We start from the raw sequence: 27,271 nt of genomic DNA on the forward strand, positions 1-27,271 counted from the left end.
TCAGTCGCTAAAGATGCAGGTGCAATATTATGCTGAGATGGTGCGTGCCACTTACAAATTGCCTCCTGTTGAAGCTTCAATGTCCTCTGTTTCCTTTTTGGGATCTCGGAAATCCCCACAGGCTGCATGTTCCTTTCTTCCAGTTCATCCCTTGCTGGATAAACAGATGTATGACGACTGGGTTCACCCAGATAAACTGTTTTTTCCTCCTAAGCAGTTTTCCCTCCTTTATCCTATGGAGGAAGGTTTCACTAAGAAATGGGGGGGGGGGGGGGGGTATTCAAAAAACACTTGCCTCTTATTCCCTAGTCCAGGCCTTTGTTCAGGGAGCACTATGCTTGTATCCGCCGGTTAAGTCTCCTGTGTACCCATGGGATTTGAATTTGGTATTATCTGTTTTACAGAAGCTACCTTTCAAACCATTACACCATGCTTCTTTAAGTCTTTTGACAAAGAAACAGTTTCTTGTAGCCATATCCTCAGCAAGGAGGGTATCGGAATTGGTGGCTCTTTCGTGTAAAGAACCGTATATGATTATTCATGATGACAGGGTGGTGCTGCGGCCTCACCCGACCTTTTACCTAAGGTGGTTTCAGGATTTCATCTGGATTAAGATATGGTCCTACCATCTTTTTTCCAGATCCGCAGTCTGCGGAGGAAGAGTCTACACTCTCTAGATGTTGTAAGAGCGGTAAAAGTTTATCTGCAAGTTACGGCTCAGATTGTCTGTTTATTCTGCCACAAGGCCCAAGGAAGGGCCAGGCAGCATCGAAATCTACTATTGCATGTTGGATTTGACAAGTCATTATTCAGGCCTATGGTTTAGAAAAGAAGATCCCTCCTTTTCAGGTGAAAGCGCACTGACTAGAGCAGTTGTTGCTTCATGGGCAGTGCATCAACAGGCCTCCATGGCTCAGATCTGTAAGGCTGCTACTTGGTCTTCGGTCCATACATTTACTAAGTTCTAACAGGTAGATGTAAGAGGGTACGAGGATGCCGCCTTCGGGCATAGTGTACTGCAGGCAGCAGTATAGATCCTCTGGCCCAATGGCGGTCTTATTTCTGATCTGATCAATTTAAGCATTGAGACGAGACATCCCATTAAGTAATTAAGGCTCTGTGTGTCACGATCGCTACCGTGCCAAACAGAAAGCCAGGCGTGGTCACGCCCCAAGTGGCTCTGGGTGGGATTGAACCCAGGACCTCTCCATTGCTGCTCCAGGTCTTTGCCTCTGAGCCACTTCTCAAGTTGGTATTCTGCTTGCTGTCCCTCGGAGCCTGGTTCTGAACTATGTGCTGATTGCCTGTCTCTGGATCTCCCTACAATCTGCACTTGTTTATCCTGGTCCAGCTGAGGCAGGTTTCCTAATCAACCAGGGTATAAAGCCCTGCCTCACTATGAGGGAGGTGTCAGTTCATTGTTATCTGATGGTCCTGTCTGTGCCAACGGTTCCTGTGTTCCTGTGGTTGTCTTCAGCCTACAAGACTGACCCCGGCTTCTGACCCTTTTGGCTTATGTACCCTGGAATGCTGCTGTCTCCTGCCCTTTGACCCCGGCCTGTACTTTCGGATTTTCCCTGCCTTCTCCAGCCCTTGACCCACGGCTTGTGCCCCGGACTTGTCTTTGGTTCCTGTCTGCAAACCCTGAACTTTCCGTCAGTAGTTACCTGACTCTCTCTGGAATCCTGGACCACGGCTATACTTCGACTATCCTTGGCAATTCCCTATCAAGCCCCCGTGCACAGACTCACAGCCCAGGTAGTGTCTTACCTTATTACTGTGGGCTGTGTGTATTTGTAAGGGTGAACATACAAACCTGCAAAATGGACTCCGCTCAAGGTAAGCCCTTACACTGTGTCCCGTGATGTATGAGCAAGAAAATAGATTTTTTAATACAGCTTACCTGTAAAATTATTTTCTTGGGAATACATCACGGGACACAGAGCTCCCGCCACTCTTCAGAGTTAAACGTGGGACCCTTATTGCTTTGCTACAAAACTGAGGTACCATTTGGGAGGGGTTATATAGGGGAGGAACTCAATTCTTATTGGGTTTGCCAGTGTCCAATCACCTGTGGTGACTACATAACCCATTAGGTAATTAAGGCTCTGTGTTCCGTGATGTATTCCCAAGAAAAGGATTTTACAGGTAAGCTGTATTAAAAAAAATCATATTTTTCTCAGGAACTGCCTGTTCCAGAGAACTACACTCAAGAGCCTTTTTAAAAAGGTACATCCTCCAGTGGGGTCCTCTTAGGGGGTGAGAAGAAATCATTCCACCCCCTACCAGAGACCAGCAAATATGCTCAGGAACTTGTAGGTCCAAACAGATCTTAGTGTCTTGCTCAGAGACCAGACTCTCTAAAGAGAAAGAGGACTAATCTGAAAGGGACTGAGAGACCATACTAGGACATCTTTAAATAATACCACAAACCCTAAAAAGGGAAGGCTGGGAAACCTGTGCGTAGAGAAAAGGAGAACAATTCCATAGGGATTTGCTCCCATAGAAGAGACCTGAGCTGAACAGTACTGCTCAATGGAGTTCCAAGGCTACCAGTGCTGGACACTGGGCAATTGTCATCTAGGCAAGTTTGCACACAATAGATGCTCCGCATTGCTTGAACTACAAGAAACCAGGAAACTGACCCTCTTTAAGGAGGTCTTCTTAATATTCCACAAGGGGGTTCCAAGAGGATGCCGACAGGCCAGTTTAGAAGCAAATACTAAGCAGAAGGGTTAAAGGACTTCTGGTTTTGGGCCCTATGGCTTGAGTGGAAGGAATTCTCTGATTGCCTGCATACTACTACACACTGTAGTAGATGAAGAAGGGGGGTCATTCTGCCCATTCCACAGGCCTCTTGTGTTGAGGCAGGAATATACTCTGACCAATAGTGGCATTGCTAATGATAGTACCAAGAGCAGAACTGAAGAGGCAACTTCTCTTAAAGGACATTCGAGTCAGATTTTACTAAGCCAAAGTATTGAAGTTCCATTGATGTAGACTCATTACTTAATTGATATCCTGATAAACTCAGGGTTACCCATACTGCCGCCTGATCCAAATCTCTATGGGTGAAACAAAATGCAATCAAAAAAACAGACCACATGATGCTCACCTCTTGGCTTCGATCCCAAAACAGGAAGAGCAAAACCTGCTGGTTCTTTATTTAAACCACAGAATATCACACAACATACATACACACCCCCTTGTGAGGCTGTCATTGGCCAGTTCATATCCAAATACATCGAAGAGTTAAAACAGTCCAATCAGAGGTTTACACGAAGCAGAGAGTAGAGAGTAGATTTAGCATAACAGTCCTGAGAAATAAATTCCTTTTGGGGTCTGTAAAGACAGGAGCATGGGGGAAGGGTGACTTCCTATAGAAAAGTCCACAATTGCTTCTCCAAAATGAAGCGTCCAGGAAAGGCTTGGGAGTGAGAGCTTAGAGTGGAGAGTGGGGAGGATTACATCTGTTCTTAATAACATGTCCTTGTATATTCAACCTTAAGTTCCAAGATGTACTTATAACTTTAAGAACCATTATATATCATTCCTGATATCTGACAAAATATTTATCAAGGAAAATAAGCAGGATTGATCATTCTCATACATACATACATATGCATATACAAAAGGAAATATGGAAATATTAACCGAAATTAAAGAAATATAAACCGAAAACCATTTCAATAGTTCTAATAATAAAAATAAATAGCCTAATTTGAAAATAGGGATTTTATAATCATCCACTACATCATTCATATGGACATAACAGTTTACCATGCAAGAAACAAGCTTAGATGCTAAAGCTAGACTCTGCTGGCATGACACAGGAGTGCTCTTAGAACCTCTGCGAGCAGGCAGCTTTAGTAATTGGGAACAAACAGACAAAAAGTCTAAACTGAACATTGAGGACCTTGTGGACACATTGGGATGTCTCATCCTTGTTCCATGAGGATGTTCCTATGTAACCTCTAGGGATACCAAATAAAGGCCCCCAGAACCAATAGGAGAGTATTGATTAAGGTCAGCTGTTGCAGTGGGGCTGTCTTTGGGAAGACATTGCTCTGTATAGCAGACAGCAACTGGAACCAAAGTGAGGCAAGGCCTTGCATACTCATAAACCCAAGCAGTTGGTGCTGATGAGGGTCTTAGACTGGAGATGACCAAGTCTCTGTAGGCAGGCAGTGGAATGAGACCAGAGACTGAATAATTGATATGGTGCAGCAGGAGCAGCGGGATGGTTCTCCCTCTAGTCTGAATGATGGTGGAAGGAGCTTGTGCACAACACTCAAGCAAATAGATTAAGTAAACCCTCGGTTCCCTCAGCCTTGATCCTTACTCTGGCAAAACTGGTGGTTGTAGAAAACTTGAAAGGATGTCCAATGATTAACATTAAGTGGAATGCCGAGTCTGACACCAATTGTACAGGAGGAGTTGGAATTGCCTATCAGGTTAGAAGAAGTACAGAATGCAATATGACTAGCAAAAAACGAAAAAGCACCAGGACCTGATGGACTTTCGGTCCAGTATTATAAAACACTTACCGCTGAACTGGGGCCTTATATGGTTAAAATGTTTAACGAGTTGGAGGACACAGCATCTTTCCACCTGGAGGCGGTGAAAGCTATGGTATTGGTGATAACAAAAAGGTAAGGACCCAAAGCAGTACGGAAGCTATAGTCATTCCTTATTGAATGCTGACTTGAAAATATTCAGTAAGATAATAGCCCTAGGATTACAACAGCAACTCCCCTCTCTGATCCATCAAGATCAAGTGGGATTCATACCAACAAGAGAAGCAAGAGATAATACCATCAAAGTTTTGAACTTAATGCATATAGCCAATTCGACCAGGACCCCTTGTGTGTTTCTTGGAACCGATGCAGAGAAGGCTTTCGACCGGGTGGGGGTTTATGTTCGCAGTCATTCGACATAGAAAATTAGGAGGGAAAATAATCAGATGGATGTATAAAGGACTCACAGCCCAAGTGACGGTAAATGGAGCAGTTTCCCCACCCTTCGCGATAGAGAACGGGACAAGGCAGGGTTGTCCATTGTCCCCTTTAATATTTGCATTAACATTGGAACCCCTTTTGTGTACAATACGGCTTAACAGGGATATCCAGGGAATTGCTATGGGAGGAATACAACACAAAGTTGCAACATATGCATATTTCAATAACCAATCCTATAATCTCACTCCCAAACTTTTTTAAGGAAATAGAGCTGTATAGTACACTTTCCTATTTTAAAATAATATTTTCAAAGTCAGAGACCCTGATGGTAGCAGTCCAGAAGGAAATTATGAAATTAATAAGATCAAACTATAAATTTAAATGGGCGGACCAATGTTTGAAGTACCTAGGGACCTACATTGCAGTGGATCCCTCTAAAATATACCATTTGCCATTATTAAGTAAGGTACGTGGACTGCTGGAGAGGTGGCATAAGGGAATGCATTTATGGTTCGGAAGAAGCAATATAATCAAAATGAATATTCTACCAAAGATCCAATACCTCCTTCAGGCAGTCCCAATTGCAATACTGTGATTTTTTTTTTAGAAATATTCAAACATTATTTACAAAATGTATCTGGGCGCACAAACAACCAAGGATCAGGAGGACATTACTGTCACTACCAAAACAATATGGGGGGCTGGCTGTTCCTGATATGTATAATTACTATCAGGCAGTCCACCTAGGTCGAATGCTAAACTGGTGCCAACATGGGGACCTGAAAATCAGGCCAAATTTCGAGCAAGCACAGTGTAGGGAGCTATTAAATCAGTGGTTCTCAACCTTCTAGTGCGGTGACCCCTTAATAAAATTTCCCAAGTTGTGGGGACCCTCAACAGTAAAAAAAAATTGTAGCGTGGGTTGTCAGCACCCAAGGCAAGACAAGTAATTTGCACCCCTAACCCACAGACATTCAGCTCTCCCCTCCACTCATACAGTATTAAATCCCCTTATGGTACATTTTAGGATGTACCACTCTTTCTCTTTGTTCTTCTTTTATCTCTCTCTATCTTAATTTTTTATTTATTTTTTGCCATCTTTCTTGTTCTTTCTCTTATTCTTTCGCTCCCTTTTTCTTTGTTCCTCCCCCTCTTTTCCTTTTCCTTTCATGTATTCTCTATTTTTACTCCTTCTCTTTCTCCTTGGTGGGGAGTTCGGATTAGTGGTAGTGCTGGGGAGAGTTCTGATTAGCCAACTTAGGTGCTCTTGATCAAGGTCATCTGCTGATCTGAGAACTGTCGTAGGGACTTTTAATGGCAACTGTAAGTGTTACTCACTGTGTCTTCGGGTTCAAGTGTCTCGTAGCAGTGACACCTAAGCCGAAATCAGGAGATAGGGTCTCCTCCAGCCCCTCCCACTTCACATTCCTCACCAGTCAGCTGACCTCTAGTCTCTGCCCCCCAACCATGCTGTGAACAGAATGGGCGGCTGCGAAGAGACTGAGTGGGCGGGTGCGGGCTCCAGGAACAGCCCTGCTGGGTGGCCGCGAAAAGGCTGGGAGAGCAGCGCGGGCTTCAGGAACAGCCCAGGATTCGGTGACCCCTGGCAAATTGTCATTTGACCCCCGAGCGGGTCCCGACCCCCAGGTTGAGAACCACTGTATTAAATAGAGCCCCCTGGTGGTATAGAGTTCTGGCAGCCGATACTAGTTACACCCAACAATAGGACCTACATCACCGGTGTGCTACAATCTTCTATTAAAGGATAAGATAACTACACAGAACTCACCCTTGGTACCCATATTAGGCAATCCACAATTTATACCAGGTATACAGAAAGGACCCTTTGAGACACTGATTAAATGAGGACTGTATAAGGCCTCGCACTTGATGAGATCAGGTAATTGGCCAACACTGCAGGAACAGAAACGGCCCTTTCCAATTACATTTTTGACACGTGGTGTAATTAAAACACTTTTTAACTACTAAAGTAGCATTATGCCCTTTGGACCATAGCTTAATGCCATTTGAGAAATACTGTATGGAAAAAGAACCAATCACACATGCGTCATCTAAAATGTATGCGTTATTGATTAAACCCGCCGGAGAACTTTCAGTTGCCCTTCCTTCGAAAATGGTAAATAGATCTGGGGAGGACCTTTTCGGAGTCACATCAGGTGACTGTTGGCGATGTCACATGGAACAGGGAACCCTTCTACACGTTTTTTGGTCCTGCCCCAAAGTTAAGAAATTCTGGAAGGAGGTCAGGAAGATCATTCAAAAATGTAGTGAGGTAGAAATATGGGAAGATCCAGCATTATTTCTTTTGCATCTGTCAGAGATTCTGAGGGAAATATATAGAAACTCCATCCTGTGTCATTTAGTGAATGCAGCTAAAGCATGCATACCGCTTAAATGGAAACAGACAAAACCTTCTACTGTGAGTATGTGGCTTAAAAACGTAGAGGAAGTGAACAGGATGGAAGATCTAGTATTGACAACCAGGAAAAAAATAGAAACCTATTTAAAAATGTGGAATTGTTTTATTTCCTCAGAGGAAGGAAAAGGGTGAATCGTCAGAAACTACAAAGGGGGTAAAGGGACGAGGAGGGGGAGGGGAAAGTAAATAAACTATGTTGGTGGAACATAGAGGAGAAGAGTTACCCTCTTTCTCCATTATCTGTTTTTCTTTTAGCTTGTTATGGTTTAGACTAATTGACTCAGGAATTGAACGTATCGATTTTACCTTTTGTTGTACATATCCAGGAATGAAATGTTAAATTGTGTAAAGGTGATTTATTTTAATTATCCTTTTCCTGTCCTTGTATAAAAGAAGAAAAAAAGGTGAAAAATAAAGAAATTATAAAAAAATAAAGGATGTCCAATGGTACCAAACATGAGGTAGCTCTCCGGGCTTCAGCAAGACCGGCCTTACTCAGTAAGTGAGTCTTCGGAGACAGGATTATACTAGAGACTATGCTATAATTCTGGATAAGAAAAGTTCTCTGTAACCAATACAGTACATAAAGCTTTGCAAAGCTGATCCAGACAGCTGCTATGTAGAGAGTAGCTCAGGCAGTAGCATGCAAATCTTGAATGAAGTACATGAGGAAAAATGTTATCAGCAGTGTATCAATCATCTCAACTGAAGTGATTAACCACTTCAGCCCCAGACCATTTTGCTGGTCAAAGACCGGGCCTCTTCTTGCGATCTGGCACTGCGTCGCTTTAACTGACAATTGCGCAGCCGTGCGATGTGGCTTCCAAACAAAATTGACGTCCTTTTTTCCCCAAAAATATAGCTTTTTTTTGGTGGTATTTGATCACCTCTGCGGTTTTTATTTTTTGCGCTATAAACAAAAATAGAGCGACAATTTTGAAAAAAATGCTATATTTTTTACTTTTTGCTATAATAAATATCCCCAAAAAATATATATAACATTTTTTTTCCCCTCAGTTTAGGCCGATACGTATTCTTCTACAGAATTTTGGTAAAAAAAATAAGCGTTTATTGATCAGTTTGCGCAAAAGTTATAACGTCTACAAAATAGGGGATAGTTTTATGGCACTTTTGTAAAAAAATGTTTTACTAGTAATGGCGGCGATCAGCGATTTTTATCATGACTGCGACATTATATCGGACACTTTTGACACATTTTTGGGACCATTGTAATTTTTACAGCGATCAGTGCTATAAAAATGCACTGATTACTGTGAAAATTACACTGGCAGTGAAGGGGTTAACCACTATGTGGTGCTGTCGGGGGTTAAGTGTGCCCTAGTGAGTGATTCTTACTGTAGGGGGGATGGGCTGTGTGTGACAAGACAGTGATCACTTCTTCCGATTACAGGAATCACTGTCATTGTCACTAGGCAGAGTGGGGAGATACTTGTTTAAATCTGCATCTCCCCGGTCTTCCTCACTGTGAGACGATCGCTGTCGGGCTCGCGGAGCTTGCGGCGGGCGGGTGCGCGTCCACAATGCCGCAATCTTAAAGGGGACGTATATATACGTCCTTCTGCCTGTCCGTGCCATGCTGTCGACGTCTATAGTCATGCACTGGTTGGCAAGCAGTTAAAGAAAAATGTAATTAAAACAGATAAAGTGTGAACTTTTTTTAGCAGCGGTGACGTCCAACCTCCTAGACAACTAGCAAAAAAACAGAGGCATGCAGGGTAGAGGAGGGGTTATATGGGGGCTGGATTATAACATTTTTCCTCTATGCCAGTGTTCCAACCTTCTGTAGGTGACAGTTTAAAATGACAGTTTTACAATTCCTGTGTCCCTTAGTGCATACTAGTAAAAAAGTATAATGTTTAGAGATCACCTTAAAGTGGAGGTTCACCCTATAAAAAAATTCTAACACTGCATCCAGCCCAGTTGTGCATATAAAATGACACTGACCTTTTTTTTTTCTTTTCCGTAGATAGCGTTTAGCCGTGGAATTCACCGCGGCTTCCGGGTAGGGAATCCCGCGGGAGTGGGCGTTCCTATTGACATGCCAATTGATTGACATGCTAAACGACGGCGCACACAGCGCTTTACGACTTCCTGAAAGGAAGCTCGGGTCGGCTCGGCTCTATTCGGCGCCTGCGCACCGGCACCGAATAGAGCCGAGCCGACCCGAGCTTCCTTCGGGAAGTCGTGACGCGCTGTGTGCGCCGTCGCTTAGCATGTCAATCAATTGTCATGTCAATAGGAACGCCCACTCCCGCGGGATTCCCTACCCGGAAACCGCTGTGAATTCCACGGCTAAACGATATCTACGAAAAAGAAAAAAAAAAGGTCAGTGTCATTTTATATGCACAACTGGGCTGGATGCAGTGTTAGAATTTTTTTATAGGGTGAACCTCCACTTTAAGCTGAATTTATGAGATTTGAGAATACAGTCACATGACTAATTATAAGGAGCCTTATGCTTGTGCATTCCTTGTGACAAAAGGTAAACAATATATATTTTTGATAGACCTAAGTATTTAGGGTGCCCTAACTCATAGAGGTAAAAAAAAATCTGTTTTCTATAATACATAATGTTTTAGAGCAATAATGAAAAGCCTCTGGTACAAAAGCTATTAAGCCCTTGGGCTGCTTATTTTTAATGACTCAGTAAAATATATTTTTTTTTTATATAGGGCTAATAAACCTTCTAGAGGCCTAAATAGCAGAACACTATGAATACAAATAATGGGACACAGAATGAAATCTGAGTGTACAGTTGCATATTAGATTGTAGTAGGTATACAATCACTGTGCTTATAGGTGACTTTATTGCATATAGAAATATTCCATTATAAAGATTTCACATGATGCAGATGTATTAAAAATGCATGTTTTTGTTTATATAACCCTTTATTTTTTCTTTAAATTAGAGGAAATCTAGAAGTAACAAGAGGAAATCCCTTTTAATCAGTTTTATTAGAACAGGGTTCCCAATTAAATGATTTCCTCTCAACACATTATTTTCTGCCTCAAGCAGTCATGTATTTTGTTAATCATGCAATATAAACTTTTGAAAAACGTTATCAATTATAATTGCTGATTTTAAAATATATTTGATGCTATGTGATAACATTTTATGTGGGAATATCAGACCAAATACCCATATAAAATATTTTTTTATTCGCTATGATGTCATGTATAGCTTGCATTCATTTGCCCTTTTCTTTAGTGTTGAAAGTAAGTTATTGCTATGTGGTTTTCAAATAATGCACTAAAATATCCAACAGAAATATAAAACAAATCCTAAAATTCTGGATTAAAATAGTCCTTTCTGGTTTGGGTTATCAAAAAGTGCTTACCTATGTTTTTCTGGTTGCAATATAAACATGAATTGGCAACGCAGCCGGAAGAGCCTCTAAGCTTAGAACATTTTTTAGTGTGACGAAAATGTTATTTTCCGTACATGTGGAAAGACATGGTTTTATGGTGGTTATTAACTCAAATAATCGTTAGTGGTTTATTCTGTCTGTAAATGCAGAAATTGATAATGATGCTGAAATAGCTGTGTACTATAAGGAAGGGCTCAGTCAAGAGGAGTTTATTTTTGTGATCAGTTGACAAAAGTGTTTGAGACTGCATTGACTTCATTGCTCATTTAGGCTTTTTTTTTTATCATACTTCCACATGAACTGCTCTGAATGCATAGCTGTAATGATGATTTATCATGCCCTGGAGAAGCAGGGCTTTGCTGACCCCCTGATGACTGGTGATCTAAATATGTTGGTGGGGGAATATTCAAGAAGCAGCAGAAAAGGCAGCGTTATCATAGAGCCACAGAATGAAGCAGATGTAGGGTTATGACTCGTACACACGACCGGTTTTCCAGACGAGAAAACTGCCATTTTTTAGATTGGTTGGGAAAACCGGTTGTGTATGCTCCATAGAAGTTTTCCCGACGAGAAAACTGCCCACAAAAAAATTCGAACTTGCTCTTGTTTTTTTCCTGTCGTGTTTCCCCGTCAGTCTTTTTCTCATTGCGAAAACTGCTCGTGTGTATGCTTTTCCGAGGGGGAAAAAAACGTGCATGCTCACAATCAAGTATGAGACGGGAGCGCTCGTTCTGGTAAAACTAGCGTTCGGAATGGAGATAGCACATTAGACGCGCTGTAACGGACTGAAAAGCACGAAAACTGAAAAGCATGAATCGTCTCTCACCAAATTTTTACTAACACGAGGATCAGCAAAAGCAGCCCAAAGGGTGGGACCGTTTGAATAGAACTTCCCCTTTATAGTCCCGTTGTACGTGTTGGACGTCAACTCGCTTTGGTCGAGCGTTTTTTTGACTGAAAGTGTGTATGCAAGGCAGGCTTGACAGGAATCACATTTGGAAAAATGTCGGGTTTTGGCATGTCAGGAAAACCGGTCGTGTGTACAGGGCATAACCCTTAAACTGCAGGTCCTCAGTAAGAAAGAGCTTCAGATTCTGACTAAAGTAGAATTTGGTCTGAATTTTGCCTGTTCAGAGAACAGGTGAGATAAAAAGTGTGTTTGCTAGCCCACTCACCGAGCCAACCTCTGTCTGCAATGGGAAGTGAAACATTGAACAGCAGTATTGCTAATGCTGCTAAATGTGACAGCTTCCTGCTCAGGTTTGTTGTTAGAGAGCCAGCAGCTGCCAGCTTCCTAGCAACCACTGACTCAGTCCCACTTGGCCATTTAGCTGTCATCTGGGAATTTCTGTCTGCCAGTTGAATATAAACAAAGTGTTGCGGATGGTGGCTGACATCACTGACAAAATATTGCCATATTTGTAATCATTGCAGTCATCAGGATTTGACAAGTATTTTTTTTTCTTTGGGTTGTTGGAATGCATGTAATCCTGATTGATGCAGATCTACCTCTTAGTCATTCACATAGAGAGAGTACTGTAAGGCCGGGTACTAACGAGCAAACATGTACGATGAAACCGGTCCGTTTTCACCGTACATGTCTGCCAGAGGGCTTCTGTACGATGGCTGTACTAACCATCGTACAGAAGTCCACGCGTAAACATTACGCGGGGCGTGTCCGCGTCGTCGCCGCGGCGATGACGCGGCGACGTGGGCGGGCCTGCCATTTAAAGGCTTCCACGCATGCATCGAAGTCATTCGACGCATGCGAGGGACGGCGGGCGCTCGGACATGTACGGTAGGTCTGTACTGACGACCGTACATGTCCGAGCGGGCAGGATTCCAGCGGACGGTTTTAAAACACGTCCAGGAATATTTGTCTGCTGGGAAAAGGCCCGGCGGGCAAATGTTTGCTGGAATTCGGCCCGCTTGCGCCTACACACGACCGAACATGTATGCTGAAACTGGTCCGCGGACCAGTTTCCGCATACATGTTTGGTCATGTGTACGGGGCCTTAGTGTTCCTAGGGGCCTCCTTATTTTAAAGTGGAGTTCCGAATTTCGATAACCACTCTGCCCACAGACCCCCCCCATCCACCAGTCCAGGAATGTGGGAAAGAGGCCCTTGTTCTCATCAACATAGGAACAAGGGGCTTTGCCAGAGTAGTCGCCTCTGGCACAGTACCCTCCCCATGTTGAGGCCATGTGGCTTGGCATGGTTGAGAATGGTCCTTCAGGCTGTATGCTTAGATACAGGTCTGGTATGGGGGAACAGTACATTATTAATATTATTATTATTTATTTTTGCATACACTCTGGTATCGGTAAAGTCTATAACAGGCCCTCATTAAGGATAAGGGTTTTAATATGATATATATTTTTTTTTTGCTGAAGGATGTACAACAGTGAAAGTGACATTTTCTTTTTCTGGTAAATTACATTGCCCTGCCAGCTTCTTTTTTTGTTGTTGTAAAAAATGGCATGGAGACCTCCCAAAATATATACCAGACCCCTTTTGGCAGTTGTTCTCACTGCATTTCCAAAAAAGACTCTCAAGGAATTGTAATTTACTGGCAAATTAACCGCTTGCCGACCAGCCGCCGTCATATTGCGGCAGGTCGGCTCGCTCCCACGGACCGGCGTAGCTGTATGTCAGTCCCTTTAAGTGGAATAGCAGGCGCGCCCGCTGCACAGCAGGGGTGTCGATGCTTGTGACCGGTGGAACATGATACATGTTACACCAGTACTTAGGGCAGTGTTTCTCAATTCCAGTCCTCAGGCCCCCCCAACAGGTCAGGTTTTCAGGATTTCCCTCAGATGAAAAGGCTGTGGTGATTACTAAGGCAGTGAAACTGATCAAATCACCTGTGCAAAATAATGGAAATCCTGAAAACCTGACCTGTTGGGGGGCCTGAGGACTGGAATTGAGAAACACTGACTTAGGGTAACATGTGTCACTCATTCACGGGGATCTGTAAATGAAGAGCTACAAGTCCTGTCTTCCAACACAGCAGTTAGGCTTATATAGGTAGATTCAGGTACATGGGTTTAACTTTAGGGCGGCGTAGCGTAGCCTGTTTAGGCTACGCCGCCGTGAATTAGCTAGGCTAGTATTGATTTTCAATCTTCTTACCTGCTAATCTACGGCGGCGTAGCCTCAAACGAGCGGGCGTAAGGGCGCCTAGTTCAAATGACTTGGAGGGGGGCGTGTTTCATGGTAATGAGGCTTGACCTCACGTTTTTGACGTTTTTTGTCACTGCGCATGTGCCGGGCGACTACATTTCCCAGTGCGCATTGCGGCTAAGTACGCCGTAAGGGCCTATTGATTTCGAACTTGGACGTAAACGACGTAAATCCCGATTCGCGGACGACTTACGCAAACGACGTAAAAATTTCAAATTTCGCGGCGGGAACGGCGGCCATACTTAACATTACTATTCCACTAGAGCCTAGCACTAACTTTACGCGGCCTATCTCTTACGGAAACTACGTAATTCGACTGCGTCGGCCTGGCGTACGTTCGTGAATCGGCGTATCCCCTCATTTACATTATCTACGCCGGCCGCAATATAAGCGCCATCTAGCGGCCAGCAGAAAAATTGCAAGCTAAGATAGAATGGCGCAAGCCGTCCTATCTTAGCTTTGTTTAAGCGTATCTCTGTTTGAGCATACGCTTAAACATACGGCGGCGTATATTCTGAGTTAGGCCGGCTTATCTACTGATAAGCCGGCCTAACTCTTTGTGAATCTACCTAATAGTTCCTAATGGAATATGAGCATCCTAAACAGTACTCTTGTAGCCCATTCACTCTTCATCCAGCTTTTTAACAGCCTGTACAGAGGAGGTGTGTGCAGGAACCCGACATTGCACCACTATTTACAGGTGCAATGCTGTGCAGGCTCATGTAGGAAAAAATAATAAATGCATCATTTTTTTCTGCAAAAATATATGCAGTATTTTTTTTCCCTAAAACTCAGCGTTTACAATACAGTATATGGTTAGATTGCAATAACACACAGAAAGGCCACCCATACAAGCTTTTTATTGAATCATCAACCTTAGTAATGAAGAAAGCAGATGTGAAGTACTTGCCTTTGTTTTGTAGTTAATTTATTTGTGAACCACTCCAGCACTGGTCACATGGTCCCTGACAGAGAAGAGTATTATTGTTCAAGCAGAGCTTTAACGTGACTGGTTATGCCTAGTTGCCATTCCCTCATATCCTTTTGGCAGAAATCATGGGGCCTACATAGGTGGGATTTTGAGAATAAGGAGAGCTTCAGAACAAAGATGAGTATTGCACATACAGTTCGGTCCATATATATTTGGACACAGGCACAATTTTCATACTTTTGGCTCTGTATGCCACCAGAATAAAATTAAAACAAAATAATCCAATTTAATATTTTGTTGAGAATCCTTTACTGGCAATGACTGCCTGAAATCTGGAACCCATGGACAAAGACTGTGTTTCCTCCTTTCTGAGGCTCTACCTGCAGCTGTCTTCAGTTATTCTTTGTTTGTGGGTCTTTCTGCCTTTAGTTTTGCCTTCAGCAAGTGAAATGCATGCTCAATTGGGTTGAGATCAAGTGATTAAAACAGCCATTGCAGAATATTCCACTTCTTTTCCTTCAAACGCTCCTGGGTTGCTTTTGCAATGTGTTTTGGATCATTGTCTATCTGTACTGTTAAGCGCTGTCCAATCAACTTTGCTGCATTTGGCTGAATCTGGGCTGACAGTATTACGCTAAACATTGCAGAATTCATCCAGCTGCATCTGTCTTCTGTCACATCATCAATAAACATCAATGACCCAGTGCCACTGGAAGCCATGCATGTCCATGCCATCACACTGCCTCCACCATGTTTTACAGATGACATTGTGTGCTTTGGATCATGAGCTGTACCAAGCCTTCTCCACACTTTTTTCTTCCTATCATTCTGAAACCGGTTAACCTCATGCCGCGTACACACGATTGGTCAATCCGATGAGAACGGTCTGATGGACCGGTTTCATCAGACCAAACCGATCGTGTGTAGGCCCCATCGGTTATTTATCCATCAGTTAAAAAAATTGAAACTTGTTTTAAAATTAACCGATCCACGCATGCTCAGACTAAATTGGGGACGGGAGCGCTCGGTCTGGTAAAACTAGCATTCGTTATGGAGATAGCACATTCATCACGCTGTAACAGACAGAAAAGCGCGAATCGTCTTTTACTAACACACAATCAGCTAAAGCAGCCCCAAGGGTGGCGCCGTTGGATTTGAACTTCCCCTTTATAGTGCCGTCATACGTGGTTTACGTTACCGCGTTCTGACACGATCGTTTTTTTAACCGATGGTGTGTAGGCACAACTGACCATCAGTCAGCTTCATCGGTTAACTGATGGAAAAATCCATCAGACCGTTCTCATCGGATTGACCGATCGTGTGTACAGGGCATTAGTCTCATTCGTCCAAAGAATGCTTTTCTAGGACTGGTCTGCCTTGTTTAGATGTTTTTTTGGCAAATCTAACTTCTATTCTTCAGGCTTATGAATGGTTTGCTCCTTGTGGTGAACCCTCTGTATTTGCACTTGTGAAGTCTTCTCTTGATTATAGACTTTAACAATGATACGCTCACCTCCTGGAGAGTGTCTTTCACTTGTCAGGATGTTGTGAATTATTTTTTCTTTAGCATAGAGAGGATCCTGCGATCATCCACCATTGTTGTCTTCCGTGGACGTCCAGGCCTTTTTATGTTGCTGAGCCAACCAGTGCATTCTTCTTTCCTCAGAATGTACCAAACTGTTGATTTGGCCACTCCTAATGCTCCTGCTATATTTCTGATGGATTTGTTTTGTTTTAGAAGCCTTACAAAGGCCTGTTTCACTTGCATGGACAGCTCATTTAAACGCATTATGTAGGTTCACAACAAAAGAGTCCAAATGCAAATACCACACTTAGAATCAACTCCAGACCTTTTACAATAATGAAGGAGTAGCCCACACCTGGCCATGAAACTGGCTTTTTATTCAATTGTCCAATTAATTTTGGTCACTTGAAAAAGGGGTGATGGCTATAATTCCTAAACCCTTCCTCCGGTTTGGATGTACATACCCTCAAATTAAACCTGAGAGTGTGCACTTTCAGCCCATTATATAACTATAGCTTGAATATGTTTTGGTAAATACCAGAAAAAACTAAAATTGTGCCTGTGTCCAAATATAAATGGACTAAACTGTATACTGTTTGTTTTTTCTTGCTTCCACTAAGGGTCATTGTTGTACTATACCTATGAGTCAGCTTCAGAAGGCATAAGCATAAAATAAATAAAACTTTTTATTTTTTTTGTCTCATCTTCAACCCAATAATTGGTTTATCTATGCACCCGATCACCTCCCCTTTCGCTTGCAAAGAAGAAATGGGTGGAAGGAAGAACTAATGAATGGATGAGTTATTCATTCATTAGTTCCTGTACATTGACAGTAACAGCATTTGTGGTTTAAATAATTTATAATGATCTTGCGCATATCCTATAATCTCCCATATACAAAATAAATCATAAATGGTCAAACATTAATTTTGTGAAATGAAACTTTCTTTTTTTATTACCGGTATCAAAGAAAACAAGCCCAAATTAGTCAAAAAAACATTTTTTTTTTTTAGATTTAGCTGTATATTTCTTGTTATTTCCATAACCTACCACCAAAGAACAACCCCAAATAAATTCTCCTGCTCCTGCTCCTGACGATCGCAGCGATACCACATATGTGTATTTTATTTGTTGTTTGTACCCATAGTACAACCCAGAAACAATAGTGCACATTTTGCCTTGTTTTGTCCTACCTAAGGCACACTTATGCCGTGTACAGATGATCGGACATTCTGACAACAATACCAAACTTGTCTTGCATACACACGGTCACACAAATGTTGTCGAAAATTCCGAACGTCAAGAACGCGGTGACATACAAGACGTACGATGAGCCGAGAAAAATGAAGTTCAATAGGCAGTGCAGCTCTTCTGCTTGATTCCGAGCATGTGTGCAATTTTGTGCGTCGGAATTGTGTACACACGATCGGAATTTCCGACAACAAAACTTGTTGTAGGAAAATTTGAGAACCAGCTCTGAAATTTTTGTTGTTGGAAATTCCGACAGCAAATGTCCGATGGAGCCTACACACAGTCGGAATTTCCGACAACAAGCTCCCATCGAACATTTGTTGTCGGAAATTCCGATCGGGTGTACACGGCATTACACTAACTGACAGTAATATTAAATATAAAAAAAATACGTAAAAAAAAAATCCTCCCCAAAATATACTGGCCTTGAACTTTGACCCTTACTTGACCCAAACACTAACCCTGGCACTGACCTAGCTCAAACCTTGAACTAGGTATTTTTTCCTTTATTTTTATTTATTTATTCACACATACTTTTTTTTCCCTCTCTGCAAGGAGAGAGAAAGATACCATGTATATTCCATTTCCATTTACAGAGAAAACAACACAGGGGTGGGAATCTATAGTGATTTGTCCAATCAGAGGCTACCACAGCAATCAGGTAACCCAGAATCTGGAATTCCGGGTCCTAATCTTTAGTATGGGACCCAGGGGTCTCAGTTAGTCCTTTGTCTCTGTGCTGGGAGAGCACAGTGTGGAGCGCTCCCAGCACAATGACAGATAAGCATATATGCTGCCCCACGACAAAAAGCCCAGTCCATGGAGGCTGCATTTATGTGTTCTGTCATGGTGAAGGGGTTATTCCACCTACAATCCTCCCCTGTATATCTAACCCCCATGCTGTTTAAGTCCCTTATCCTGCACAAACAAGGAGGGTCCAGATGGAGATGGAGGTGTTAATGTACATGGAAGTAATCCAAGTGAAGAAGCACTGCTCAAGGCATATCCACAGCAATACATCTCACACACACACTCTCCAGCATGTGCAGGCCCAGTTCTCACACCTATGGCCTAATCAAGAAGAGTCCAGATGGCCGCACTAAGACCCCTTTCACACTGGAGGCGTTTTTCAGGCGCTTTAGCGCAGATTTCCATTTTAGCACAGATTTCCACTGGTCTAATGTCCATTCCTTGTGTTCTTTAGCACACTTTTTTGTTATGTATAATTCCACATGTGTTAATTCATAGTTTTGATGCCTTCAGTGTGAATCTACAATTTTCACAGTCATGAAAATAAAGAAAACTCTTTGAATGAGTAGGTGTGTCCAAACTTTTGGTCTGTACTGTATACAGTGGAACCTCAGTTTAAGAGTAACTTGGTTTGAGAGCGTTTTGATTTGCGGGAAACTTTTTTTTTTAATTCTGACTTGGTTTGCGAGTGTTGACTCGCAAGACGAGCAGAATTCAAGCTGAATAGACCTGCAGTACCTCATTTGGCCTGAGGTACGGGAGCGCAGAAGCCGAGCAGAGCCGAAAATAGGCCTTCAGTACCTCATTTGGCCTGAGGTATGGGGGCGCAGGAGCCAAGAAAAGCCAAACATTGGCCTGCAGTACCTCATTTGGCCTGAGGTATGGGTGCGCAGGAAACGAGCCAAAGTATCTTCGGGCCTTTTCAGCCGTTTTCGATGCTCTCTGGCGCCCCCTAACCTCTGGCTGCATTCGGTATTGCATCCCATTGAAGTCAATGCGGAAGAAATTGTTTTCTTTTCCATTGACTTCAATGGGAAAACTTGCTTTGATATGCGAGTACTTTGGATTACGAGCATTCTCCTGGAACGGATTATGCTCGTAACTGTAATGTTTTAGGGTTAGAAGTAAAATTCAGAATAGAAAAGGCACGTTTTAGAATGTGTGTAAAAAAAAAATCTAATTGGTCTGGCAGCAAAGAGGTTAAATGGAAAAGCAAGTAGAAATGTGCATGTACTGAATATGCTTTTTTTATTTTGCTTTGACATACGCTTTAAACGTACAGTGAAGTCCCACAGACACTACTACATTCCATTTCTCTGCAGAAGGATTGCATTTCCCAGAAATTACTGTACATAATATTCATCAAGAAACTTAGACAGTCAATTCCTGTTTGTGGATTTTTTGATTAAATGTGTTATGTCTCACCATAAACGATTGGCTTATAATGCAGACATAATGGTAATAATGAATGTTATTTGCAATGTTCCTCTGCATTGTCATCTAAATAAATTCTTGTTTTAGTACTCACTGTTCCTCCTATTTAAACAAATCTTGAACTAAACATTACAGAGAACAAAAATGATAAAACATTTTCTTCTGAAAAATGTAAGACAGACAGTAACATTATTTGTAATCTTTTCTGGCTGAAAACAAATTATTGTTAAAGGAGCCATTTCCTGTTTCCTTTGGGAAAATTCCTGGCAAAACCTAGCACAGCATTCTGTTAATCACCTTGATAGTCCAATAGGGTGCATTCATTTGGAAATTACTGATGTGATAATACCATTACTATGCTTTTTTATGTGTTACCTGTCAGAGAATGATAACTGAGGGTGGCTGTTTTGACTGTTCTGTACACCGAGTTACAAAACAAATCACTAAGCTATAATGCATGCTTCTTTCGTCATATGATTTCGAGACGCATAATAATAATTTAGGCCCACATTGACTGTTGTTGAAAATACAATTAGCCAGAGCTTTTTTTTTCAGAAAATAGGTGCAGGAACTTAACCACGACCCGTTCAGATTTCACAAACAGTAGAAGGGTCTTAAAGGGGTATTAAATGCCAGAATTGCATTACATGCAGAGTTCAGGGGGCTACAAAGCTGTCACTTGTAAACACAGAAACCAGACTTCTGTGTTTACAAGTGATTGTGGTGAGCGGGCACCAAACGGTCTGAGCCAGAGGTGGTGGAACTGAGTTCCCCCAAGTTCCCCCTGAAAAAAAGCCCTGTAATTAGCTGATCCTGCATAATTTAGTCTCTGGAACAAACGTTGCCTCCGAATGTTGCCTTGAGGCGATCTAATTTGCATTTGTAGCGCTATACAAGTTATTCACTCACGCACTTTCCTGCCCAGGCCAATTTTCAGCTTTCAGCGCTGTCGCACTTTGAATGACAATTGCGCGGTCATGCTAAACTGTACCCAAACAATTTTTTTATAATTTTGTTCCCACAAATATAGCTTTCTTTTGGTGGTATTTGATCACCTCTACAATTTTTATTTTTTTGTGCAACAACTAAAAAAAGACCAAAAATTTTGAAAAAAATAAATAAAGTTTTTATTTTTTTCTGTTAATTTTTTTTGTAAATAAGTACGTTTTCTTCTTCAATTACGGGCACTGATATAGCGGCACTGATGGGCAGCGATGAGGTGGCACTGATGGGCACTGATGATGGTTGCTGATAGGCGGAACTGATAGGCGGCGCTGGTATGCGGCACTGATGGGCACTCATAGGCAGCACTGGGCACTCATAGGCGGCACTGATCGGCACTGATGGGTACTTTAGGGTGGCACTGATGGGTAGCACATATGGGCACTGATAGGTGGGCACTGGGCATGGTTGGGCACTGAGAGGCGGCACTGATGGACACTGAGGGGTGGCACCGATGATGGCATTGCTGGGCATCACTTGTTTATTTATTTACTATTTTTTGCCAGGCAGTGCCCATGTTGCCAGTCAGTGCCCATTTGTGGGCACTGATTGGCATCTATTGTGCTTATTTTTTTACATGTGGATGGCCATGGGGTATGTACCTGCCCATCCACATGTTGCCCCCTTCCCTGGTGGTCCTGGCGGCTTCCGTGGTGGTCCAGTGTGGGCAGCCCAGGGGGGCTGTGCTGATAAATAATCAGCGTGAACCCCCCCTGTCAGGAGAGCTGCCGATTGGCTCTCCTCTACTCGCGTCTGTCAGATGCGAGTGAGGAAGAGCCGATCAATGGCTCTTCCTGTTTACATCGTGATCAGCCGTGATTGGACACGACTGATCACGTGGTAAAGAGCCTCTGCCGTAGGCTCTTTACCGAGATCGGAGATGCAGGGTGTCAGACTGACACCCCGCATCACCGATCGCCGCGCTGTGTGCCCCCACGGGCACGTGCCGGCATGTTATCCTGCTGGACGTCAATAAACATCCAGTCAGGATAACAGAACCACTTCCCGGATGTCAATTGTCTATTGACCGGGCGGGAAGTGGTTAAGTAATTTCGTCTCCTACAAAAAGGTTTTCACCTTCTACCTGGAGGGATCTTCCGATACCTGAAGGTTAAACATTTTATCGACTCTTTGAAAATTCCATTTGAATCTCGTAGTGCCTCATATCCTCTACCCCACGGAGTGATCTCATTCTTGTATGCCAAAAAGTGTAGCAGAGCGATGCCCCACCAGAGGGATGTTAACCCAGAATTCTCAATCAGGCAGTTCAAGGAGCTCCAGGGGGTTTGCTTAATTGGGAGGAAACTCACTTTTGAGTTTCCTCAAAGCTTGGAAATATCCGCTTTGGGACCTGGAGTCTGGAGATTTCTTAGAGAATTGGGTGGGATGAAATCTCCAATCCCGGGTCCAGATTTTGTGAACCACCAGGCCTGTGCTGTGCTATTAGTAGTGATCTGACCATGGTTCTGGGCTCCACCCTCCCAAGGAGTCCAGGTGTGCAAGAGAGAAGCCAGAGGAGTGCATGTGCACTGGAACAGACTGAGACCCAAGCCTGAGGGTCAGAGCAGCGAGGGGCTGCTATCTATGTGGATAGTTTTGGCAAAAAAAGGTCTGTGGGAGATGGACCAGGTCCTAAAGTGGTAGGCCTGAGCAGCCATACGGTGTAAACCAGGAGGGCTGCATGCATAAGCCTGGAGGATGAAAGTGTATTTTCTTTGTATGGAAATGCTGAAAACCCCTGTGAGGGAAATTCATTGATTTTGTTTTTCTGGAACCTTTTTTGAACTTTTCTTTAAATAAAAGTGGGCCAACAAGCCCTGATATGGGAACATTCGGTGTGGACTATACTCACAACAAACAACCCCCCAAACATTACAACAGTTACCAACTATCCATTCTTCTCCAACTCTATATGCTGCCAAATGAAGACCAAATATGGGAATCTTCAAAACCCCTATTTCAGACCTTGAAACAAACTACAAATTTATGAGCTGTTACCGAGTCCTGGTCAGGGTCTCCAAAACCCTACTGTTTTACCCTTTCACTTGCTTTAGAACCTGCTAAACAGAAAGTACCTTTGCCCGCATTTGATGAGAGTGTCTGGCAGCAATACTGGTCTAAAATATATCAACAGATCCCTTTGATGTCCTGTTGAACAAAAGGTCACTGAGAGAGAGGGGCGGGGCCGAGATGCAGCTCTGTGTGGCAGGTGGTAGGGGCCAGGAGCATCGGCAGGGAACCTGAGAAAAGGATTGTAGCTGCTCTGAGCAAAATGACTGCACAGAGCTGGTAAGTATAATATGTTTATTATTTGAATGTAAAAAAAAAAAATACCCCAAAATTTAAAGTGGCTCTAAAAGCTCAAGGATTTTTACCTTCATGCATTGGCCAATGAGGAGAGAGAGGGGCGGGGCCGAGACGCAGCTCTGTGTGGTAGGTGGTAGGGGCCAGGAGCATTGGCAGGGAACCTGAGAAAAGTATTGGAGCTGCTCTGAGCCAAATTACTGCACAGAGCTGGTATGTATAATATGTTTATTATTTGAATGTAAAAAAAAGCTGAAGCTTTAATATCACTTTAACCACTTCCATACCGGGCCTATTCTGGCACTCCTCTCCTACATGTAAAAAACATTATTTTTTTGCTAGAAAATTACTCAGAACCCCCAAACATTATATATATATTTTAGCAGACAACCTGGGGAATAAAATGTCAGTCGTTGCAACTTTTTATGGCACACAGTATTTGCGCAACAATTTTTCAAACGTGTTTTTTGGGGAAAAATAAACTGTTTCATGAATTAAAAAATAACAAAACAGTAAAGTTAGCCCAATTTTCTTTCTATACTGTGAAATATTATGTTACGCTGAGTAAATTGATACCCAAAATGTCATGCTTTAAAATTGCGCACGCTTGTGGAATGGCGCCAAACGTTGGTACTTAAAAATCTCCAGAGGCAGCATTTTTTTTTATTTTTTACAGGTTACCAGTTTAGAATTATAGAGTAAGTCTAGAGCAATATCTGTAGCTTTCACGCTTTATTGTTTATTTTACTTTCTCTTTAATTTTTTTTGTATTACTTTTATTCCTATTACAAGGAATGTAAACATCCCTTGTAATAGGAATGGTGTGTGAAATTTCCTCTTTATGGCTCCAGACTGGAAAGATTGACTGATCTCTTTTCTTCCAGCCGAGAGCTTGGCTTTGTTTACTTTTGCTTGCCGGGTGTGATGTCATAACCTCAAGACCGGGCCTTTGACTGTCATAGAGATGACTGGGGACCATCTGGTCAGCGGAAATCTCTATGATCATGGTTTGCCGGCGGCAAATTCTTTCTCCGGGTTGCCGATCGCACGGGCAAACCCAGAGAAGCACCGGAGGGCAGCGGGAGGGGGGATGTCCCTTCCCACCGCCTGTAAGAACGATCAAGCAGCTTAACTGCCGCTATGGTTGTTCTTACGGTTCACAGAAGTAGCTGCAGGCATCATTCAGATATCCCCACTGAAAATCAAAGACGTCATATGACGTCCTTGGGTTGGAAGTGGTTAAATTACTTTTGCATATTTTTACAGCTTCATAAAGAGTGAAAGCATACTTCTGCAAGACCCCTATGCCTTCTCTTCAACAAATTTTCACTTTTGTTTCTCAAACAGCTTAATGCACCACAAAACATCTCTAAATTCAAACACACCTTATTTCCTTCTCTTCCCCTGCTATCCCTTTCCCCTACAATCTCTTGCCCCTATCAGGCCCTACATGTGTCCTAAAGATAAATCCCCTTGCTCCCTTACAATCTGTAAATAGTTAGACCTTAACCAGCACTACCCTACCCTTCCCACTCCTCATTCTGGGAAATGTCTTGAGTTAGACCTGTGAATATGCTGACTTTTCTACTTTTTACAAATTGTATTTACATGCTGTGATTTTACTGATTTGGTTTGCTTGGGACCTTGTTTAAAAAATGTAAATCATTAAGCTTAAGCATGTTCTTAGTGTAAGCTATTAGAGATAGACAATTCACTTTTGTATAACCTATTCGCTAATGTGTGTTTTTCTGTAGGTATGAACAGAAGAGTGTATGTAAAACAGTTGAAAAGTTTCATCTGGATTCAGTGGAGATTACTGGCATTTCAGCTGTGAATGACTTCTACTCCTGTATCCTTTTTTAATATTTACTTTGCATTCTGAATATGTTTTATTCACAATATCAGCTTATACCTCTGTGTTCTTTATATACAACTGACTGTGTGAAATCAACAAGCCAAAACATCTCCAGGACCACCTATACAATTACATATTCTTATCACCATGTAAATATCAGGAGATTGAAAAATGTATAGGCACAATATAAATATTTTTGATCAAAATTAGCTTTTCATGCCTATAAAATTTTCTGACTTTCTTTAATTAATAGCCAGTTAGAATTCACATTGCGGAAGTCAAGCCAGTACAAGATGGATATTGGTTGCTGTGGATTACTACACTTAAAGTGTATGGCCTCATATACACGACCAAGGAACTCGACGGGCGAAACACATCGTTTTGCTCGTCGAGTTCCTTGTTAGGCTGTCGAGGATCTCGGCGAGCCAAATTCCTCCATTGCCGTTGAGGAAAAAGAAGACATGCTCTCTTTTTGGCTTGACGAGATCCTCGACAGTTTCCTCGTCGAAAAGTGTACACATGACAGGTTTCCTCAGCAAAAAAAAAAAAAAAAACCAGCAAGTTTCTTGCTGGTTTTTGCCGAGAAACTTGGTCGTGTGTATGAGGCTTAAATCAACCCAAACACAAAAATTGTATATATTGTAGTTTACCAGCCTTTAGATGTGGTGGCTGCATTAATTTTCCTTTTTTTCAGACATTTTACATTTTATTTTCACATGGTAATTTCCTGTCCCTGGGTGGCTATGCTCATTCCCCCGCAATATTTATGGAGGAAAGCATTGTTACTACTGAGACTGGACTTCAAACACTTGTTTATCTCTGTTACATGGGTGAAGGGGAGAATAGCCACCATGTCTAAGGACTGGTGAACTGCAATATGTTCAAGTTTTGTTCTTGGGTTTATGGCTTTTATGACATTTGTTCCAGTGACAACTGTTATGCCCTGTACACACGGTCAGGATTCCCGACGGGTCAAGGTCCGTCAGAAATCCAGACGGGAAAATCGAGAACCTGCTCTCACGTACACACGAGCGGGTTGGCTGGGAATCTCGGCCGTGTGTATGCTTTATCTGAGTTTTTCCCCCGGGAAAAAGTCAAACGGGAATACCGGCGGCAAAAAAAGAGAGCAGGTTTTTTTTTTTTGTCTGGCGGCCTTTGGCCAGTTTTTCCCATCGGAAAAACTGTGAGAAGCACACGCACGACTGGGATTCCCAGCCAAAAGTGCTCCTCGCAGTTTTACCGTCGGGAAACCCGCTCGTGTGTACAGGGCATAAGTGGTGGAATTTTGCTTAGCTGTGGAGATATTTCTACTCTCTTCCTCTCATGTCTCTAGGACAGATAGTGGGCATACATCTAAAAAAAATATATATATCTAATATATCTTCACTCTATCCAAATAAAAAAAAAGCTTCTGGCTGGAATTCCACCTTAACAATAAGAACTTTCAAAAACACCAGTGGAAATCAGATAGTGGTCAGACATATAAATGTGACCTCATTACTGAAATGTATTCCCATTTTGAAAGATCTCTTTATAAACATGCCTGAGGCCCTGAGGGGAGGACAAATAGAAAGTCCCTTTTCCTGATAGAAGCTGTTGCTTTGAGGTAGGCTGTGATTTCTTTGACTGCGTCCAGGCAATGAAGAGCAATCTTTTTTGGGTGCTTTGGAGCAGGGTAAAGGATGGTCTATGCACACAGACTGTATGACACGGGAGCGCGCCCGCAAGCTAACCCCCTCGGGAGAGAGCTTCCCAGAGGGGGCTAGTGGGGAGGAGCCGAGACAGCGACCTAGGGACCCTAGAACAGCAGGATCGAGGACACTCTGTGCAAAACAAACTGCACAGTGGAAGTAAGTTTGACATGTTTGTTATTTAAAAATAAATAAATAAATAAACCTTTACAACCCCTTTAAGGGGTTTTGAATAAAAACCTTTGAATCTGCTCTTCTGAAGGTACTAGCTAAACCACTCACTGGGAAAAGAGATGGCTCAGAACATTCTGTAAATCTAACTGACCTTGGTAAGATTTTGAATGATTTGAGAGAAGAAAGCAATCAGGGCACAGAGTTTTTCTTTGTACCCCTTTGAAACCACTGATTGAACCCACAGTTCTGGAATGCCTGTGACTCAGAGAGAGGCAAAGTGTAACAGACGTTCCCTTCATTGAAAAGGGAGCTTTGGATAAGGCTTAGTGGACTTTGTAGGCCAAGTTTTACATTGAAGGGAAGGGCTCAACTTGGGCTTTAAA

General features: G+C 42.6%; 1 protein-coding gene across 1 annotated transcript in view; it reads left to right on the top strand.

The window, feature by feature from the left end:
• WDR27 (WD repeat domain 27) overlaps positions 1-27,271 on the top strand; it is a 453,976-nt gene that overhangs the window by 246,531 nt on the left and 180,174 nt on the right. Inside the window, exon 22 of the mRNA XM_040350915.1 lies at positions 24,923-25,017. Within this exon, the coding sequence (XP_040206849.1) occupies positions 24,923-25,017 (95 nt within the window). The remainder of the gene's footprint in view (positions 1-24,922; positions 25,018-27,271) is intronic.

This window comes from Rana temporaria, chromosome 4 (assembly GCF_905171775.1).
Source record: "Rana temporaria chromosome 4, aRanTem1.1, whole genome shotgun sequence".
NCBI lineage: Eukaryota > Metazoa > Chordata > Amphibia > Anura > Ranidae > Rana > Rana temporaria.